General features: G+C 42.9%; 1 protein-coding gene and 2 pseudogenes across 1 annotated transcript; 2 read left to right on the forward strand and 1 right to left on the reverse strand.

Annotated features, from left to right (window-relative positions):
• The first annotated feature begins 228 nt into the window (after positions 1–228).
• LOC125629764 (olfactory receptor 6F1-like) lies at positions 229–8,005 on the forward strand (annotated as a pseudogene).
• A 1,328-nt stretch (positions 8,006–9,333) lies between these two features.
• Positions 9,334–10,284, forward strand: LOC125629765 (olfactory receptor 13G1-like). Its single transcript, XM_048835157.1, has one exon. It carries the CDS (start codon positions 9,334–9,336, stop codon positions 10,282–10,284), a length of 951 nt encoding a protein of 316 aa, XP_048691114.1.
• Positions 10,285–20,662: 10,378 nt separating this feature from the next.
• Positions 20,663–21,598, reverse strand: LOC125629766 (olfactory receptor 13G1-like; annotated as a pseudogene).
• Between the last annotated feature and the right edge of the window lie 852 nt (positions 21,599–22,450).

Genomic DNA, 22,450 nt, shown 5'->3' on the forward strand with positions numbered 1-22,450 from the left:
GTTTGGACCTGGGGCTCTGGTCCATCTCTATTTTATATCCATAGGAATATTCTATTTACTACCCTGTGTTTGCTAGTGTTGAATCATTCCATTGATCTCGTCCCCTCTTCCCAGATTAACTGCCATGGAAAAAGCAAACCAAAACACAGTGAAGGAATTCATCTTCCTGGGATTTAGCAGCCTCCAGAATCTCCAGGTTCTCCTCTTTCGTTCATCTTGTCCATTTACATGCTGTCACTCGTGGGAAATTTTCTCATCATCGTCATCATCCTGGCAGAACCTCTCCTCCATATCCCCATGTACTTCTTCCTGGGGAAACTCTCCTTCCTAGAGATCTGGTACACATCGATCACTGTGTCCAAACTGCTGGCCAACATCTTGTCCAGGAGCATCACCATCACAGTAAACAGATGTGTGACTCAGTATCACTTCTTCTTCTCTCTAGGAGCCACTGAATACTTTTTCCTGGCTGTCATGGCCTACGACTGCTCCTTGGCAATCTGAAGCCCACTGCATTATACAACCATCATGAACCACAGGTTGTGCTTCTACCTCTCCACCAGATCCTGGGTTGGTGGATTCCTCTCCCCACTCTTGCCCACAGTTCTAATCTCCTGGCTCTCATTCTGTGGGCCTCAGGAAATCAACCACTTCTTCTGCGACTCAGACCCAATCTTCAAACTGTCTTGCTCTGACACTTACATTCAGGAGGCTATTGGATACACCTGAAGCTCTGTGGTCATCCTGAGCTCCTTCTTGCTCACCATGTCTTCCTACATCAATATCATAGCCAACATCGTGAAGCTAACATCTGCCAAAGCTCGGAAAAAGACCTTCTCCACTTGTGCCTCTCACCTCACTGTTTCAGAGTAACAGCCGTGTTAGTCTGTATGCGCAAAAAGAAAAGGAGTACTTGTGGCACCTTAGAGACTAACCAATTTATTTGAGCATGAGCTTTCGTGAGCTACAGCTCACTTCATCGGATGCATACCGTGGAAACTGCAGCAGACTTTATATACACACAGAGAGTGGGAGGAGGTATTGTTTCATATTCTCTGTGTGTATATAAAGTCTGCTGCAGTTTCCACGGTATGCATCCGATGAAGTGAACTGTAGCTCACGAAAGCTCATGCTCAAATAAATTGGTTAGTCTCTAAGGTGCCACAAGTCCTCCTTTTCTTTTCACCTCACTGTGGTGACCATCTACTATGGGACCATCATCTTCACCTATGTCAGGCCCCTGAGCACATATTCTTTTGGTTTAGGCAAAGTGGTGTCTGTGTTCTATTGTGTCATTACCACACTGCTAAACCCTCTCATCTATACTCTAAGGAATAAAGATGTGAAAAAAGCCATATGGAAATCTTTTACTAGAATGAGATGGCAATATGGAAGGACCACACTGCTATCTATGAGGGTGTTAAGTAGAACGTGAAATTGGAGTGGATTTCCAAAATTGCCAGAGTGACTTAGGATCCTATGGCCGATGTTCACTGACTTTCAATTAGACTCATGCTCTTAAGTTATTTAGGCATTGCTGAGGATTTACCAATATATTTTCAATTGGATTTGTGTTCCTAAATCACTGATATTCTTTTGAAAATCCCAACATTTTATCTTTCAGTGGGATAGAAACCATAGTTAGGATTCTGAATGGATCCTAAAAGTACTGGCCATCTAACTCCATTAGGCTCCTTTGAAAATTCCAGGCAGAACTTGACTGCTATATGACAAGTGTTTGCTGTTTACATTGTCAACTATCTATCACTCTTGTTCCTGTTGAGTGGGAACTTACTCCAGAAGTGGCTCATTGTAACTGAAGGGACTTAAAGAATAAGTTGCTCTTCATTGTGAGTATGTCAGTATATAGGTCAATAGGGATTATCTAGAGACATTCCCCCATCTTTACTTGAGTAAATGTATGGTTGTAGTAATCAAAATCTTTTCTCTCTTCTTCTCTTGCTCTCTCAATCAAAATATAGACACATCTATCTATCTGTCTATCAATCTGTTTGGAAAGTGTACTTGCCCATTGTTCTGAAGTGAATCAATATTTTGATGGAGAAATAAAATGTCATTATTTTTAATCATCAGCGTCATCATCAGCAGCAGTGGCAGCACTGACTGCATAGAGAAGCAGGTTGAGTTTCTCTCAAAGCAAATTGTTGATGGCAGTTTTTCCAGGCCAAATTAGATAAACAAGTTGGGTGAAAAGTATTTTCCTTCACATACAGCTCAGAATGTGTCTAAATAGCAAAAGACCATAATAAGAAACAAATGCATGAGATCTTGGGACTGCTGCCACACATCCATTCTGCAATGCGGCTTACAATTTGGTCAAGATCATCCATCTCTAGCAATGACAAAACAAGCAAGCAAGCAAGCAAGGCTCTACCTACTAAGCAACAGTGAACTCTAGAGCTGACCCTGCAAAGTAATTAGTGAGCCAGCTCTCACTGAAGTCACTTATAGTAAATAGAACATGGATCAGGGTCTTTGTGGGAGTTTACAAAAGCACATACATGATTTAGGAGGACAAATGCCATTGGAAGTCAGAGGGATTGTCCTTATAAATTACATAGAGGCTTAAGAAAAATCTCATCCCATCTCAATTCCCTGTCTGTAACATAGAGATAATAGCACTTCCCAACCTTACAGGTGGTTTGGGAGGATAAATAGGTTATAGATTGTGATACACCCACATACTACAATAATAGCATAGATAGACAGACTTATGTGGTCCATAGAATCATAGAATCATAGAATATCAGGGTTGGAAGGGACCCTAGAAGGTCATCTAGTCCAACCCCCGGCTTGAAGCAGGACCAATTCCCAGTTAAATCATCCCAGCCAGGGCTTTGTCAAGCCTGACCTTAAAAACCTCTAAGGAAGGAGATTCTACCACCACCCTAGGTAACGCATTCCAGTGTTTCACCACCCTCTTAGAGAAAAAGTTTTTCCTAATATCCAATCTAAACCTCCCCCACTGCAGCTTGAGACCATTACTCCTCGTTCTGTCATCTGCTACCATTGAGAACAGTCTAGAGCCATCCTCTTTGGAACCCCCTTTCAGGTAGTTGAAAGCAGCTATCAAATCCCCCCTCATTCTTCTCTTCTGCAGGCTAAACAATCCCAGCTCCCTCAGCCTCTCCTCATAACTCATGTGTTCCAGACCCCTAATCATTTTTGTTGCCCTTCGCTGGACTCTCTCCAATTTATCCACATCCTTCTTGTAGTGTGGGGCCCAAAACTGGACACAGTACTCCAGATGAGGCCTCACCAATGTCGAATAGAGGGGAACGATCACGTCCCTCGATCTGCTCGCTAGGCCCCTACTTATACATCCCAAAATGCCATTGGCCTTCTTGGCAACAAGGGCACACTGCTGACTCATATCCAGCTTCTCGTCCACTGTCACCCCTAGGTCCTTTTCTGCAGAACTGCTGCCTAGCCATTCGGTCCCTAGTCTGTAGCTGTGCATTGGGTTCTTCCGTCCTAAGTGCAGGACCCTGCACTTATCCTTATTGAACCTCATCAGATTTCTTTTGGCCCAATCCTCCAATTTGTCTAGGTCCTTCTGTATCCTATCCCTCCCCTCCAGCGTATCTACCACTCCTCCCAGTTTAGTATCATCCGCAAATTTGCTGAGAGTGCAATCCACACCATCCTCCAGATCATTTATGAAGATATTGAACAAAACCGGCCCCAGGACCGACCCTTGGGGCACTCCACTTGATACCGGCTGCCAACTAGACATGGAGCCATTGATCACTACCCGTTGAGCCCGACAATCTAGCCAGCTTTCTACCCACCTTATAGTGCATTCATCCAGCCCATACTTCCTTAACTTGCTGACAAGAATACTGTGGGAGACCGTGTCAAAAGCTTTGCTAAAGTCAAGAAACAATACATCCACTGCTTTCCCTTCATCCACAGAACCAGTAATCTCATCATAAAAGGCAATTAGATTAGTCAGGCATGACCTTCCCTTGGTGAATCCATGCTGGCTGTTCCTGATCACTTTCCTCTCATGCAAGTGCTTCAGGATTGATTCTTTGAGGACCTGCTCCATGATTTTTCCAGGGACTGAGGTGAGGCTGTGTGCTGGTCCTCTGCACTGTGCTGAAAGTCATACACAGCCCTTCTGCTCCACTGTTACAAAGTACAGTCATTCACACACCATTATAGTTAACAATGCGATGCTGCTGCAAAAAAATCAAATCCAATTTTAGGTTGCAGTAACAGAGGCATAGCATGCAAGTCATGGAAAGTTATAGTACCGCTCTACTCAGCACTGATTAGGCTTCAACTGGAGTATTGTGTCCAATTCTGGTCACCTCTGTATAGAAAGGATGTAGAGAAACTGGAAAGGATTCAGAGGCAAGCAACAAAAATGATCGAAGGGATGGAATGCAAGCGTATGAGCAAAGGCTGAAGGAACTAGGGATGTTTAGTTTGGAAAAGAGGTGGTTTAGGGGGCATCTTTTAGCAGTCTTCAAATACTTGAAAGGCTGCCATGAAAAGGATGGAGAAAAATTGTTCTTTCTTGCCACAGAGGGCAGGACAAGAGGCAATGAGTTCAAATTACAGCATAGCACATTTAGATTAAATCTCAGGAAAAATTTCCCATCTGTAAGAACAGGAGGACAATGGAACAACTGCCTATGGAGGTTGTGGAAGCTTCTTCACTGGAGGTTTTCAAAAGGAGTCTGGATAGTCACCTGTCTTGGATGGTTTAGACACAACAAATCCTGAATCTTGACAAGGGACTAGACAAGATGACCTTTGGGGTCCCTTCTAACCCTATAATTCTATGATTCACCTTTTCTATATCAAGAACAAAGATATGCTCCAACTGAAATCCTACACAAAATCTTTCATCCTCATAAACCCTCCTGAAATTGCGGCCATCAGCCTTTACTTCTGCTATGTTGTTGTATGCTGTCATCACCGGGGACTTGACCCTGGATTTATGGATTTAAAAATGTTAGCCTCTATTGGCTGAGCTGGAAGAATGATCATGTGAGTTGAGAAAAAGACTCATAAATGTCATTCTGCCACTAGAGGGGGATAAAGAGCTGCATCAAGCTGATGTGATCCACAGTAGTCTTTTCTTAGCCCTTGTTTTATTTGGGGAAACAGTTACATGGGATATTATATATATATATATATATATAATGAACAGTGTTTGTGGCAATGACTGCAAAATCAATAATCATACTTCATCACCCAAAATAGCATGTTTGATGCTTTAAGTGTTTCAGTGGTTTTCCTGCTCGGGGGCCCACAAGTGGGGTGAGCAGGACTGAGGGATGGAGCACATGGCAAGTTGAGCACATGGCAAGAAGACAGGGATTCTACAGTTACAGCCCACAGCAACCGTACCTGTATTGCCCCTCTGTGGTCCAGCAATGGAACCAACATTTAGGACTCTGGATCCTCAGCTCCTGACTGGAGTTTTTTTCAGGCTGCTATTCCCTGCGTACCCTGTGTTATTTGCAGAAAGTCCTAAAAGGCTTGTGTCTGCACTCTGTTCTCTCTCCAGAGGCTATAAATCGTGTAATTGCCCATAGTTATAATTACCACACAGCCATGTCACATTTATTGTTCAGGTGAAAGCATTATAGAGGAAACATCTTAAAACAATAAAAGAACCTACACACATATTAATGAGCCTACCAGAGACCACCCCACATAAACCTCAGGGTCAGTTAGGAGTCAGTCCTTGAAAGTCCACCCAGGGCTTTTTCTGTGGTTACAATTTCATAACAGCTTTAGCAAGGGGTAAAAGTAATATTAAACTCTTACTGGTAAGGGTGCCTGACTGCAGGCCCAAACAAGGGGCGGGGCTGGGGGGTCAGCCACCCCCAGCTAGCCCATCTGTGCTGCCTGGGGCTCCGGAACTGATTCAAAAGGGCCTGGGGCTCTGGCCTCTACTACTGCGGCAGCGGCAGTGGCCAGAGCCCCAGGCGCTTTTAAATTGCTGGCCTTGGGGCAGCTGCCCCTTTTGGCCACCCCTTTTGGTGGCCCGGTGTGGGAAGGGGCAATAACATTAAAACGCTGCCATTAACGTCAGCTGTGTGCGGGCCGGTACCAGCTTCTTACCGGTACATCGTACTGGCTTGCACCAGACTACTTTCCTCCTTGGCTTTAGCTCAGAACAAGAACCTGCATACATAGGTTAGTCTTTCCTTTATACAGCATGGGCCTTTGATCTTCAGATTCCGGGAACAGGTAATCAGCTAACAATGCTCCCTTCTTCAGGGAGTAGACCCGAAAGGCAGGGGGTTTGCACAACTAGAAGAGGAAATTTGCAGTCACCTCCCCCTAGAGATTCCCCAGGCAAACCACTTGACACTGTTTGTTCAAAAGTCCATTCTTGCCTGGCCCATTGCTCAGTATTGTCCTTTGAAGTTCATAAAACTTCCCAAGGCTAACAATAGTCCATCACCTTCGCATTTAATGCAATGGATGCCAAAAGGACTTAAATATAATGTAATCAGGTTTTTCAAGGATACTACAAGAAATTGCCATATCTATCACACCTACCTAGGAACTACACACTATTCTGATTGGGGATCTGACCATGACCATATCTAAGGCGGAAGAGAAGAAGAGATAGGGCAGGAGGGACTGTGCCTAGGCTCAGTTACTCACAAACCTCATACTCCCAGAAGCAGTGAGACCAGACTAGGGTCTTTTGTTATTAGAACTATTGAAGGCTTTTTAAGATTAAAGTGAGTCTGGTTAGGGAAATCTGGCTGTTAGGTCTTGCTTTCCTACCATCTATAACCAACAGGGTTAAACTAGAATCTCAGAGAGACCATGATGGGGTACAACTCTTGGGGAGTGCATGCAAGCAACTAGGGTAGTTCAGGAGGTCTGGGACTCTGGTTTCAGGATCAGGAGGCAGCAGGATAGCAGGGGTCTGAACCTGGGAGTGTGGAACAGGAATAGTGACCAGATTCCACCCAGACATAGGGAACTTAGAAGCACATGGGATCCACTGGTTGTGTCTACTCATAACAGACAGGAGCTATGCACGGTGATATGGGACCAGGTTGTAACACAGGGCTTTCATTAACACCTCAACATCACTACCTTCAGCGATTGCATGCAGTGACACCTATGTAGTTCCATTTAATCTTCAACTGTTGTAAAACAGAACAAAATTAATGGAGCTGTGATGGTTTACAGCATTTACTTTGAAGGAGATATGCTGATTTATACCAGTTGGAAATCTGGCCTATTGATTTTAATGGAGCCAAGCTGATTCATGCCAGTTTGTCCCACTGACTTGACAGGAGCAATGGAGAAATAAGATACTACTCAATTATATCAGAAGTGGGTCTGTTAATTGTGTTACCAGACACTGGAGGCATTTTACCATGAAAAGCCAGTTCATATCATTTGTTTTGCACTAAGGATCAATGATAGTAGAAGAAGCCTGTGGGTAACATCCAGGCCCTACTGAAGCCAAGGTCAACATTCCTACTGACATCCATCAATGGGGCCAGGATTTTACCCTGAGAGTTTATCCACTGATTAATATGGAATCTGTGTCTCTTGGTAGCACTATGTTCAAAAAGAAACATGTTGGTAGAAACTATGTTTTTTTTTCTTGGAAAATGCGGAAGAATCTGCATTTGGACCTAACATCAAGAGCAATTTTGTCGTCTTAATGTAGAAAGTTTATCTGTACTGTTCTAGGTGACTCCCATTTACCTTCTCCTTTGGGGCCTTGTTTGAGAGTTAAATGTTCACCAGATTCACAAGGGATCCAAGATCTCCCTACAGAAGGTTACTATATATCAAAGACAATCACCTTCAACAAGTCATATCTCACTAGGAGTCTGGTTTTAAATTACTGTTCGGTTTATTGTATTTGAAATTTGAATGAGGGGTAAGAATATTCCTCTTGCTTACTTGCTTGATTTCCCTATTTCTTTCTTTATTTCTTGCTTGTTTTCTCACATAGGCACCAACTCCCTATGCAATTAAATGAGAGTTAAATGATTAATTCCTTTATGCTCTTTGGAAAGTCAAGCAACATTGAATTTATGTGTTGTGTTATATTTTTTGTCATTTGGCTAAATGCGCTTTGTAGGAATACACATTACCACAACTATGTTTATGAATTTTGGACCATATTCTGATCTCAGTTTCACCAATACAAATCTGATGTAAATTCACACACATTAATGCAGTTCTTTTGAATTTAATTGTAGTCAAGTCCAAACTCAAGGAATTAAAATGTAACATTAATGGAAAGGGAAGAAAAGTCATAACCTATTGTCTGTGCCCTCAAAAGTATGCAATCAAATTTGAAAAGTAATGCAAAAGATGACTTTTTTTACAAAATACTCTACTATGAAATATGATAAAGTTATCTAATATGATAGATTTCATGATTAGTTAGATTTGTTGGCCCTGATAGTCTTCTCTGTTTCACAATTTTTGCAATTGAGTAACCTTATTGATTTCAAAGGAGATACTCCTGATTTACTCCAGGAGGAATGAGAATAAAATCAGCAGAAGCAGTAATAAGACTAGAGACGTTTGAAGACAATGGAGGGAAACTTTTCTGTAATACAGTAGGGATTGCTTGTCATATCAGGATAATACTATTCCTAATAATGAAGCAACAATTATATATTGCCATGTAGGTTATCATAAAAATGAAGTCTGGGAAGCTCAAATCCCCTCTCATTTTCACTAGTTGTATGTACCAGTGCATCTCCAATGAATGGAGAATTAACCACATTGATTGCAATTTAAATCAGTGTGAGTTAAAGGGTTATCCAGACAATTATTTTTTGCACCTTGATTCCACCTAAATATACATATTATTATGTCATATTTTGGATTATATACATTCTATATATTATATAGACTGTAAATGTGCTATACTGCAATAGATACATTTTGTGAAATTAGTGTAGAAAGTGGAATCTTGGTTACTAATAAGACTTCTGGTGTATGAAAGAAGTTTGAGATCATACTGTGAACTCCTAACTCATGTAATTTATGTAAATCGTCCAACAGACTTCATGTGCCTCTATTTGAGAACATCCATGGTGTTATTTTCTCCCTTCTACAGTCAAATGTCAGGAGAATATAGACTCATTATCTGAGAGAGTTTATTGTGCTAATATATTTTAATGTAGCTCAGTTTGTATGTATGTTCTGTGAAAGGTCTAGAATATCACAAAGCGCTCTCTCTCTCTCTCTCTCTGTGTCAGTCAGCCTAGATTCTTCAGTTGCCATATTGCTAGTTTTTGCAATACCTGACCAAAACTGAATCTTTATTCCTACAGAAGGAACACTCAAGCAATGGAGCCCAGTAACCACACCAGGGTGACCGATTCTATCATGCAGGGTCTCTTTGACCACCCTCAAAACCAAGGACTGATCTTTGGGCTATTCCTGTGCCTTTATATGACTGCCATCATGGGCAATTCATTGATTATTGTGGCTATTGTCCTCAACCCACCTCTCCACACTCCCATGTACTTCTTCATCGCCAATTTAGCCCTGGTTGACATTTTGTGCACTTCCTCAGTCCTACTGAAAATGCTGGAAAACCTGGTGCAGGAGGAGAAAATCATCTCCTTTGGTGGCTGCATGGCCCAGCTCTTTGTCTTTACTTTGTCATCAGGGACAGAACTTGTGCGTCTCGCTGCTATGTCATATGACAGGTATGTTGCCATCTGCCACCGCTTGCACTATGTCAATCTGCTGAGTAAGGAAATTTGCATCAGTTTAGCAGCTGCTGTCTGGGCTGTTGGTACCATCAATTCATTGGTGCACACATTACTCATGCTGCACCTGGATTTCTGCGGACCCAACCTAATCCAGCATTTCTTCTGTGAGATCCCACCAGTGTTGGCACTATCCTGCAGCTCCACCTATCTCAACGAAATTATGATCTTCATGGCTGACATCTTCCTGGCCATGGGGAACTTCCTGCTGACCACCATGTCATATAGCTTCATCATCATCGCCATCCTGAAAATCCGGAGCTCCAAAGGGAAGCAGAGAGCCTTCTCCACCTGTTCCTCCCACATGCTTGTGGTCATCTTGTACTACTCCACAATCATCTACACCTACATCCGGCCAACATCCAGTTACTCGCTGGATAAGGACAAGATGGTGGCCATAATATACACCGTAGTCACTCCAACCCTGAACCCTCTGATCTACAGTCTGCGCAATAACGAGGTCAAAGTGGCCATCAGGAAAATCCTTCCATTCACCACAAAATTGCAATTTTTCCAAGAGTGAGCCTGATTCTCACCTGCCTTGTCCCTTGTAGGCCAGGTCCAAAGGTAGTGTAAATTTTCATAGAACTAAGGATTTCAGTACACACAAACTTGCACTCTGGTATATTCACTACAATGGAAATACAAAAATTTATATGAGTTGGGGATGTGTTGCACTGACTGCAGTAGGGCTAGGCTGAGGATTGGACCCCATTGACATCGGTGGAACTATGCTGAGTCACAGTAGCTGGACTATGGGATAGATTTTGAAAGGTGTTTAGGTACATACTGGGATTTTCAAAAGCACCTAGGCACCTAAAACTCATTGATTTTAAAGCAATTTAGGTTCCTAGATGTGCTGGAAAAACACTTTAGGTACCTATATACCTATAAAAATCTCTCCCATTGTGTAGCACATTAGTTCGTATACAGTATCGCTGAATCAGAATATTCTATTCTATTCTATTCTATTCCTGAGCCAATAAGTATGATAACAATATAAAACAGACTCTCTCTCTGTTCACGAATGTCTTGTGAGACATTAAAAACCCACATTTTTTCAATCACATATCTGTTGAGATCTGGAGGTAAAGCTAGAGTCAAACTGAATTACTAATTGAAGAAGAGTCCTGTGGCACACAAAGAAAAAGTGGGACACAAATAGACTGGTACAACCTGGCTTGTTTAATGAACAGAACGCTGATAAGTGCTCTCCAAGGCTCCTGGTAATTTCTGGGCTTGTCATGGAAATGAGCAGCAAGATTCTAGAAATGGGTGGAAATGTTTACAGTTGAAATCACCAGACTGATTGGTGAATGTTGATGCGATGAGGCCATTTGGAATATTACTTATCTGGGGATCACTCTATGGGATCAGAAGCAGGTGGGTAGACTGCAAGGAGAGGGCTTTACCATGATGGTTGCCAATCCCCACCAATTCCTGAGGCCATCGATCCACCATGACAACATTGGGCCTTGTTTGTTGAGATTCTGAAAGATGTCCTGACCAAAACTGGCCATACAAAAAGAAAAGAAATTACACCCCCCCCCCTCCACTTCTCCAGTGGTGCTGCTTAAATCCCATGTAATGCTTATGACGAGATAACTGGCTCTGTGGATGAGGGGAAAGCAGTGGACGTGTTGTTCCTTGACTTTAGCAAAGCTTTTGACATGGTCTCCCACAGTATTCTTACCAGCAAGTTAAAGAAGTATGGGCTGGATGAATGGACTATAAGGTGGATAGAAAGCTGGCTAGATTGTCGGGCTCAACGGGTAGTGATCAATGGCTCCATGTCTAGTTGGCAGCTGGTATCAAGTGGAGTAACCCAAGGGTTGGTCCTGGGGCCGGTTTTGTTCAATATCTTTATAAATGATCTGGAGGATGTTGTGGATTGCACCCTCAGCAAGTTTGCAGATGACACTAAACTGGGAGGAGAGGTAGATACGCTGGAGGGTAGGGATAGGATACAGAGGGACCTAGACAAATTGGAGGATTGGGCCAAAAGAAATTTGATGAGGTTCAACAAGGACAAGTGCAGAGTCCTGCACTTAGGATGGAAGAATCCAATGCACCGCTACAGACTAGGGACCGAATGGCTCGGCAGCAGTTCTGCAGAAAAGGACCTAGGGGTTACAGTGGACGAGAAGCTGCATATGAGTCAACAGTGTGCCCTTGTTGCCAAGAAGGCCAATGGCATTTTGGGGTGTATAAGTAGGGGCATTGCCAGCAGATCGAGGGACATGATTGTTCCCCTCTATTCGACACTGGTGAGGCCTCATCTGGAGTACTGTGTCCAGTTTTGGACCCCACACTACAAGAAGGAGGTGGAAAAACTGGAAAGAGTCCAGCGGAGGGCAACAATAATGATTAGGGGCCTGGAACACATGACTTATGAGGAGAGGCTGAGGGAACTGGGGATGTTTAGTCTACGGAAGAGAAGAATGAGGGGGGATTTGATAGCTGCTTTCAATTACCTGAAAGGGGGTTCCAAAGAGGATGGCTCTAGACTGTTTTCAGTGGTAGCTGATGACAGAACAAGGAGTAATGGTCTCAAGTTGCAGTGGGGGAGATTTAGGTTGGATATTAGGAAAAACTTTTTCACTAGGAGGGTGGTGAAACACTGGAATGCATTACCTAGGGAGGTGGTGGAATCTCCTTCCCTAGAAGTTTTTAAGGTCCGGCTTGACAAAGCCCTGGCTGGGATGATTTAATTGGGAATCGGTCCTGCTTTGAGCAGGGGGTTGGACTAGATGACCTCCTGAGGTCCCTTCCAACCCTGATATTCTCTGATTTTATGATTCTAACACTGGAATTGAACTCTGGGTTCCTGCTGTCATTCCCTCTCCCGTGTGTCATTTTCCTTCCTTGTATTGTGTTGGGATCCCCCCCAAGGCCCTTTCCATTCTCCTTATCCAGAACAACTCATCCAGGTCTGGGAGAACTCTTCAATTAGTATCAGAGGGGTAGCCATTTTAGTCTGGAGCTGTAAAAGCAGCAAAGAGTACTGTGGCACCTTATAGACTAACAGACGTATTGAAGCATAAGCTTTCATGAGTGAATACCCACTTCTGCATCTGAAGAAGTGCGGTTTTTACCCACGAAAGCTTATGCCCAAATAAATCTGTAGGATCTAAAGCCATTCTCATACTTGTGCACTCTCTATCTCTTTCTGGTCCTATGGCTCTTGAAGTATTTATCCAAAGTGGAACAGTTTCAGCAGGAGAGATTGAAGGAGCCCCCTCAACATACTATCCCCATGGCAAGAGCACTCACCTGAGTGGTGGCAGATTCCTGGTCACATCTCCTCAGTCAGAGGAGAGACATAAATCAGGGTTCCCCTCATTCTAGGCAAGTGCTTTCACCACAGAGCTGTAAGTTATGAGGGAGCTCCTTCCCCATGACCTCCAAGAGAAGGCCGAAAGCTGAGAATCCCAAGCAGAGGTAGGTGTCTCCCTCTGGCCTGTGTTTAGGTGCTGAAGTCCTAAGAGGGGCTGGGCTTAGTACACAACCCTCTCTTTGACATCTCCTATTGGTGAGCTTAGGTGCGGAGCCACCTAGCATGCTACCTTTTGTGGATCCCATTCTTAGGCACCTATCATGCCTGACTCCGGCTTTGTGCATCACAGTGATTTTCTAGGTGCCCAAAAGATAGGTGTGATCACTTAGAGGGCACATCTACCCTTAAAATGCTCTCCCTTCTGCATAGTTAATCCACCTTCCTGAGAGGCAGTAGCTATGTTGGTGGGAGAAGCTCCCCTGTCGACATAGCACTGTCTACACAGGAGGTTAGGTCAGTACAAATACATCGCTCAGGGGTGTGGATTTTTCACACCCCTAAATGACATAGTTATACCGATATAGGTCTGTAGTGTACACCAGACATTAGCATTAGTCCCTTTGTGAATCTAACCCTTAGTGTAAATGAGAATCAAGAGGATTAAATCAGAATTCCCCACTATTTTCACCCTCAGTATAATTTCACATCCACTTTGCATTCCTGATTTGATTTTCTTCACACTTAAAATGGTTTGAATCTGAAATAATTTCAAAGAAAGCAATGTACCTGATTGTCCAAGAGCTTATATCTTGTGTTGGTGAGCACTCCTGACCTACTCTGGGGTAAAGCTGCTGTAGGTGAGAGGAGAATCTCAGGGACTTTGCACAAAGGTAAATGGCTACACAGGATGCAAGTCAGTGGTGAAACATACTTATTGAATGAGGGGGGAGGGATAACTCAGTGGAGGGGGGAGGGATAACTCAGTGGTTTGAGCATTAGGCCTGCTAAACCCAGGGTTGTGAGTTCAATACTTGAGGGGGTCATTTAGGAATCTGGGCCAAAAATTGGGGATTGGTGCTGCTTTGAGCAGGGGGTTGGACTAGATGACCTCTTGAGGTCCCTTCCAACCCTGATATTCTATTGGGAGGAGAGATAGCTCAGTGGGTTGAGCACTGGCCTGCTTAAACCCAGGGTTTTGAGTTCAATCCTTGAGGGGCCATTCTGTGTGACAGTTGTTTTGGGGGGAGGGATAGCTCAGTGGTTTGAGCATTGGCCTGCTAAACCCAGGGTTGTGAGTTCAATCCTTGAGGGGGCGATTTGGGATCTGGGGCAAAAATTGGGGATTGGTCCTGCTTTGAGCAGGGGGTTGGACTAGATGACCTCCTGAGGTCCCTTCCAACCCTGATATTCTATGATTCTATGATTTCCAAATCGTCCATGCATAAACACCTCTGCACTCATACTAACTCTGGCTACATCTGCATGAAATATTGTCCAGCCCTTAGCTATTCTAATTCAGCATAGCTCCAATGAAACCAATGGAGTTATGAGATTTGCTCCAGTTGAGGAGCTTGCTCATTTGAGAGTGGTGAATATCCAATGTACCAAGGGATGGACACTGCAGGGGGATGCTTGGAGACCTCAGTGGGTGGATTGTGCCTACTGCTCACTTGCACAGGGATAGTAGAGCCTGTGTAGGCTAAGAGGGGAGTATTTGTGTTGCCTGCGGCCGATGGAGTCAGGGAGCATCATAGCTCCACAGGAAACTGAGGCAGACAAACACCTATCTTCATTAATTGCTCTAGAGTTAAGGCATCCTGATGCCTAGAGAGGTCAGCGATATGCATGCCCATAACTGCCTATGGAACTTTTTCTGCAAAAACATAGGTGCTGAGTGAGTTTAGGAGCCTACCAATTTTCAACAGCAGCTGAGTGCGGGTTTTGTGAATACCAGTCGTGACTGACTCTGGGATTTAGGTACCAAAAGTGGCTAAGACACCTAAGTCTTTTTGTGAATCTTTCATAAGGCTATTTTACACCACTCCAGTAATACAAAGCCACCTCAAAGTGAGTCTAAATATAACTTACTCCCATTATAAAGTCCTTTTACACTGCCAGAGTGATGTAAAGTCAATATCATTGCAAATATCTAATCTGCCCTCCTGAATAACAGAAGCCGTAAGACTTCCTTGAATTAACTTTTATTTGATTTATAAAAGAGCTTTTAGAAGAATACATCCAATCTGGATTTTAAAATAGCCAGAGAGGGAGAATCCACCAAACCCTTGGTGAACTGTCCTAAAACACAGTACTAGATCCACATAGGTGTAAATTGGAATAGCTCCATAGAAATCAGTGAACCAGGCCCAGTTATGCAGTGGCCTGTACTGTAAGATTGGCAAGCAACAAAAATTGAACTCATTCTGTTAAAAAAAAAATTCTGAAAATCAGCAAAAGTGGGTCTCAACTAGACTGGTAAAAACTGGCTTGTTTAAGTGAATGGAACATTTAGCCAAATGGCAAACAGTATAATACAGCACATAAAATAAATGTTGTTTGACTTTCAAAAGAGTATAAATGAATTAATCACTTAACTCTTATTGAATTTCATAGGGGGTTGGTGCTTAACACATTTAGGAGCCTTTGAAAATATCATCCTAAAGAAGAAAACTTGATTTAGAAAAACCAACGAAAGAAAGAAATTCTTCTCTCTCATTCAATCTTCAAATACAATAAACCAAACTGCAATTTAAATACAGACTCTGAGTGAGATATGGCTTGTTGACGACAACTGTCATTCATACAGAGTAGGCTTTTGTAGGGAAATCTTAGATCCCTTGTGAATTTGGTGAAGATTTAACTCTCAAACAAGGCCCCGAAGGAGAAAGTAAATGGGAATCATATAAAAGAGTAGAAATGAGAGCCAAATTTGGTTTACAGGATAATTCTATATAGGAAGGAAAACCCATATTGAGTTTCAGATTAGAGAGCGATTTTTCAGGAGTGGCAATTAGAAGGGTAAAATCTTGTCACTTGAATAGACCCTGTTCCAGCCAAGTACTTAAACACATATTTTAGCATATGAGTCAAATCCTTGACTTCCCTGGCCCACTCATGTGCTCAAAGATAAACAGATCAACTGTTGGATCAAGACCATATATGTGATCCAGAGTTATGGTGTCATCACACTTATGGAGACCCATTGTGTCAATTATGCAAAGTGGATTTTCTGAAGAAGAAGAAAAAAGACATTGCCTTTCTTCAATACTTTCTTTGAAAAGCCATCTCTTCTGGAACATTTGCTCAGCCCCACAGTATGAGTGCTTCTTGTACCTCACTGAATAGAATGTGCATCTCTAACAATTCTTCTAATATGTCATGTTTTTCTAACTTCATCAAATATTCATTCATAGAGTATAAGGCCAGAAGGGACATTTAAATCATCTAGTCTGATCTCTTGCATATCACAGGCAAGATAATTTCATCCAATTACACTTGTACTGAGCACAATAATTTGTATTTGGATAAAGAATCTTTCAGAAAGTCCTCCAGTTTGAATTTGATGCCATGAAGAGAATCCACCACTTCCCTAGGAATTTGTTTAATCAGTTAATCTCTCTCAGTGTTAAACATGTGTGCTTTATTTCTAATTTAAATTATGGTGGCTTTAGTTTCGTGCCATTGATTCTTGTTATCCTTTTTCCTGTTAAAGAGCCGTATGTTATAATTTGGCCCTGTATGATCCTAAATGGCAACCTGTGTATTACAAATAGACACAACCAGTAGATCCCATGTGCTTCTAAGTTAACTGGGTCTGGGTGGAGTCTGGTCACTGTTCCTGTTCCATACTCCCAGGTTCAGACCCCTGGTATCCAGCTGCCTCTTGATTCTGGAATCAGTATTTCAGACTCTCTGAGCTACCCTAGTTGCTTACATGTACGCCCCAAGAGTCCCATCCCACCATGGTCTCTCTGAGATTCTAGTTTAACCCCATCAGGGACAGCGTGGCAAGAAAGCAAGGCCAGGCAGAGGGATTTCTTAACCAGACTCACTTTACTCTTAAAAGCACTCAAGAGTTTTAATAAAAAACGATCCTTGTCTGATCTCACCCCTTCTGGGAGTCTGAAGTTTGTGAGCAACTGAGCCCAAGCACTGTCCTTTTTGTTCTATCCCTCCTTTTCTTCCTGCTTAGATTATGTGATAGTCAACTCCCCAATCAGAGTAGTGTGCTGCTCCTATGTAGGTGTGAGTATCCTCAAAAAAACTTATTACATTCTGTTTAAGCCTCTTTTGCATCCATTGCATTAAATACAAAGGTGATGGGTTATTGTGAGCCTTGGAAAGTATTATGAACTTCAGTGGACTGTACTGAACAATGGGACAGGCAAGAATGAACTTTTGAAAAAACAGTGTCAAGTGATTTGCCTGGGGAATCTGTAGGGGGAGGTGACTGCAAATTTCCTCTTCTGGTTGTGCAAAACCCCCAGCCTTTTGAAACTACTCCCTGAGGAAATGACCGTTATCTGATGATTACATCTTCCCAGACTCTGAAGATCAAAGGCCCACGCTATATAAAGGAAAGACTGACCTATGCATGCAGGTTCTTGTTCTGAGCTAAAGCTGCTATGAACTTGTAACCACAGAAAACCCCCTAGATGGAGTTTGAAGGACTGACTCATACCAGACTCTGAGGTTGGAGGTTGTGTGATTGCTGGTTGGCTCATTAGCATCTGTGTAGGTTCTTTTATTGTTATAAGATGTTTCCTCTGTAATGCTTTCACCTGAACAATAAATGTGCCTGCTTAGAACAATAAATGTGCCTGCTAATGGACATTTACAGCCCTTTTAGGGCTTGCTGGGAATAACACAGGATAGTCAGGGAATTGTGCAGCCTGGAAAAACCCTGGTCAGGAGGGATGGAGATGCAGGTCTCTGCCCAAGAGAGGTGACAGCTGAGGAGCCAGAAGCCTAAAGGCGAGTGCCCTTGCTGAACCACAGAGGGGGAATACGGGCACAGTTGCTGTTAGATCCCTGTCTTCCTGCCATGTGCTCAACCTGCCATATGCTCCATCCCTCAGTCCTGCTCACCCAACCTGTTGGCCACTGAGTAGGAAAACCATTGTCCAGGGGGGTGGGCCAGCTGGTGTGAGAGGTGTCCTTCAGCATGGTATCAAGCGTCTTTAATGGTCAGGGCAGCTGTCTGAAATGCAACTCAATAGGTTCGCCTTGGGCATATTTTGACATGTATTTACCACACAGTACCAAATGGAGGTCATAATTTGATACAGAAATATCCCACTCTGTCACACATTTTAGGTTTGCGACTTTTCTTAAAGTGACTTTACTTTTCTTAATGTGACTTGTTTTACTTACACATAAACACCAGACTTGGAACTGAGGTGGTCACACACAGTGTTCAGGATATCACCCAAAGCGAGTATAACTTCTGTCCCCAATCTTGCAAATACACATATGCTTAACTTTAGTTCTGTGAGTAATCCCATTGATTTTGCAACCAGTCACGGTAGAAAAGTCAATCTTATGTTTGAGTGTTTGCAGGACTGAGACCTTACTTTATCACTTTTCTTTGAATACTATTGAGCCCAATTTCTTTGAGTGCATATATAACCTGCACTACATTTGGTGCTTGCTCCCTCTCTTCCTTTCATAGCCTTCAGTGGTGGTCTTGGGCATTTTTTTGTTTCCATCTGAATCTTCCAGGTTCTTCTTTATGTTATTGGTGGGATCTTTTTGTGTTTGTACAAAAAAACAGAATACCAACACCTGGAAAAAATATTCCAGAGCAGTACCTTTTACTGACAAGTTAACTTTATCTTTAACCAAAGTAAAAATAAAATAAAATACTGATTTTTAAGAGGGGTGGCTTTCCATTGAATAAGTGGTAAATTTCTATCAATTATTATTAAAAGTTTTAATCTCTTAATAACAATGGAAGATAAATATCTTTTTTTTTTAGCTTTAGTACTATATGAACTTGGTTTCATTATGGTACTTAGCGCTGGAGAGGTATTTATGTGAAAAACAGCTGTCCAATAAGGGCTTTGTCTAACATCTGGGTAGTTACACTATTGGGTGGACAGTCTCTTATGGGATTTTCACAAGTGTCTGAGTAGGTTGGGCACCTGGGGCCAGAGTTTGAAACATGAGTTAAGCACTTAGGGCCATATTTTGTATATAAGCACTCAATGAGATATTCAAAAGTATCTAGGGACTAGATTTACAAGAGGATTTAGGCATCTAACTGCCACTTTAGGCACCTAAATCCCAGAATCAGGCTTCACTGGGATTCACAAAACTCCTGATCAGCTACCTTCAAACATTATAGGCACCTTTGCCTGGCACCTAAGTTTTTGTACTGTAACCCTTCTGCCAGGTGGAGTCAGCAGCAACCAGGGCTGCGTTCAATATCCAGTGTCCCACTCACAAGTATAACACAAACCCCCCACCCAGTAATCAGGGAATATTAAACACCCTCCCTTGGTGCCTCTAGGAGGCAACACTTCCCCACTCACAGGCACTGAGTCTGTGTACAGCAGAGAAAACATTTCATGAAAAGAGGAAAGAAACCTGGCACTAATTTAGGAAAATACCACACCCATAATTCGAATATATCTGACCATGAGCAAAACTCCCTCTCCAAGGATTTTGGGCAGTGTCATTTGCCTCCATTTCTCACCTTACGGTATGAAAATCCAACAAACAAATCCCTTTAAGACACCACTCCCCTCTCCCTCCACTGCCCCCCACTCACAGCTGCTGTGCTTGACCAGCAGAGACCCAGAGTTCACCTCCCATCTGGGGAAGCGAGGGGAGAAATGTCCAGCAATGTCTTAGCTGCCACTGCCTCTGACTCACAATTGATGCTAGGCATTCTGCCTCGCTGCCTGCTACCGCTGCTGCACCCCCATTCATGCCGCCGCTGTCGTTCATTGCGCCACCATTCGCTCCATTGTGCCGTCGTATGCTCTGTCCCCACTGTCCCTATGCCCTCACCTTCCGCTGACACCTGCCTGTCTACTGTGACCTCTTAGTGTCGGTCTCTTGGGGTGTCACCCAGCTCTCAGCGATTTCAGCTCTCAGTGGGGGAACCTCCCTGCTAGTGCAAGCTGGGCTGTCTCCTCCACAGAAATGCTGTCCCACAGCAGATCTAAGCACTTAGACCTGATTATCAGTGATTTCAGCTCTAGTGGTCATTCAACAAAACAAAAGACTCTCAGTGGAGCCTAATCAGCTCTACCTTTAGACAAGGGAGAGGGGCAGGTCAAATGGTGCTTATAACTCTTAGGCAGAGCCCACACCACCATGCAGAAACACCTGTCCCCACCCTCTATCTCCCTTTGTCCACTGAGATCTGGCATCCGAGCGCCCTGCTTAGCGATTTCAGTCCAGTTTAGGGTGACCCCCTCAATCTGGACAGGCTAAGCAAAGTTCTGCCTCCCTTTACTTGTAGAATCAGAATAACAACATTTACTGAACCCTTCATTCAACACTAAAGTGATTTGTAACCCAACACCAACCAACATTGATTACTTTGGCAACACAGCTCTCTCTGTTGGCTCAAAAGGAACAAGGCAGGTGATAATCAGGTTCATGCTTAGAAAAATTATTTTTTTGTGGTGAATGGAAGGATTTTCTTCATGGCCACTTTGACCTTCTTATTACCCAGACTGTAGATCAGAGGGTTCAGGGTAGGAGTGACTAGGGTGTAAATTATGGCCACCTTCTTGTCTTTATCCAGCGAGTAACTGGATGTTGGCCAGATGTAGATGTAGATGATGGTGGAGTACTACAAGGTGACCACAAGCAGGTGGGAGGAGCAAGTGGAGAAGGCTCTCTGCTTCCCTTTGGGGCTCTGGATTTTCAAGATGGTGATGATGATGAAGCTATAGGACACGGTGGTCAGCAGGAAGTTCCCCATGGCCAGGAAGATGTCAGCCATGAAGATCATAATTTCGTTGAGATAGGTGGAGCTGCAGGATAGTGCCAACACTGGTGGGATCTCACAGAAGAAATGCTGGATGAGGTTGGGCCCACAAAAATCCAGGTGTAGCACAAGCAGTATGTTGACAAATGAATTGATGGTACCAACATACGAGACACTGACTGCTAAACAGATGCAAATTTCTTTGATCAGGAGTTTTACATAATGCAAGGAGTGGCAAATGGCTACATACCGGTCATATGACATGACAGTGAGCAGCAGAAGCTCTGTTACCAGTGACGATATAAAGACAAAGTGCTGGGTGATGCAGCCTCCAAAGGAAATGGTTTTCTTCTCCTGCATCATGTTTTCCAGCATTTTAGGTAGAACCGAGGAAGTGCACAAAATGTCAACCCGGACTAAATTGGCGATGAAGAAGTGCATGGGAGTATGTAGAGGTGGGTGGATGACAATAGCCACAATGATCAGGGAATTGCTCATGATGACAGCTGTATAAAGGCACAGGAATAGCCCAAAGAACAGCCCCTGGTGGTGAGGATGGTCAAAGAGCCCCAGCATGATGAACTTGGTCACTCTGGTGTGGTTACTATGTTCCATTGCTTGAGTGTTCCTTCTATAGAATCAAAGATTAAAGTTTTGGTCAGGTATTGCATCAGAAACTACAGCAATGGGGCAACTGAAGCTTCGAGAGGGGCTGACAGAGGGGGAGTGTGATTTAGAGATAGATAGATACTTGTCATACTGTAAACACTTAACAAAGCATATAAACAAACTGAACTATGTTAAAATATATTAGCACAATAATCTGTCTCAGCTACTAAATCCATATTCTCCCGACATTTGAGTGGGGAAGGGAAAACATAACACGCTTGATTGTTCTCAAATACAGGTGCATGAAGTCATTTGGGCAGTTTGCAAAATCTGCACATGATAGGAGCTCACAATATGATCTTAAACATCATTCATACAACAGTAGTCTTATTAATACCTGCTTTGAGCAGGGGGTTGGACTAGATTACCTCCTGAGGTCCCTTCCAACCCTGATATTCTATGATATATTCTATTATTCTAATAACCAAGATTCCACTTTGCAAACTAATTTCACAAATTATGTCTGTTGTAGTATAGGATGGTTTCAGTATATATCACACATACAATGCATAAAAGTACAAAAACGTAATAATATATATGTTTAGGTGGAATCAAGATGCACAGAATGAAGGACTTGATTCCCCTTTAACTCATGCTAGTATAAATTAGGCATAACTCCATTGCTGTCAATGGGGATGATTCTCCATTCACTGGAATTACACTGGTATAAAACTTGTATAAAGGAGTGGGGACTAGTGTTGTCCAAAATTTTTTTTTCACTGGAATTACACTGGTATAAAACTTGTATAAAGGAGTGGGGACTAGTGTTGTCCAAAATTTTTATATATATATATATAT

Source organism: Caretta caretta, chromosome 13 (assembly GCF_965140235.1).
Source record: "Caretta caretta isolate rCarCar2 chromosome 13, rCarCar1.hap1, whole genome shotgun sequence".
Classification (NCBI taxonomy): Eukaryota; Metazoa; Chordata; order Testudines; family Cheloniidae; genus Caretta; species Caretta caretta.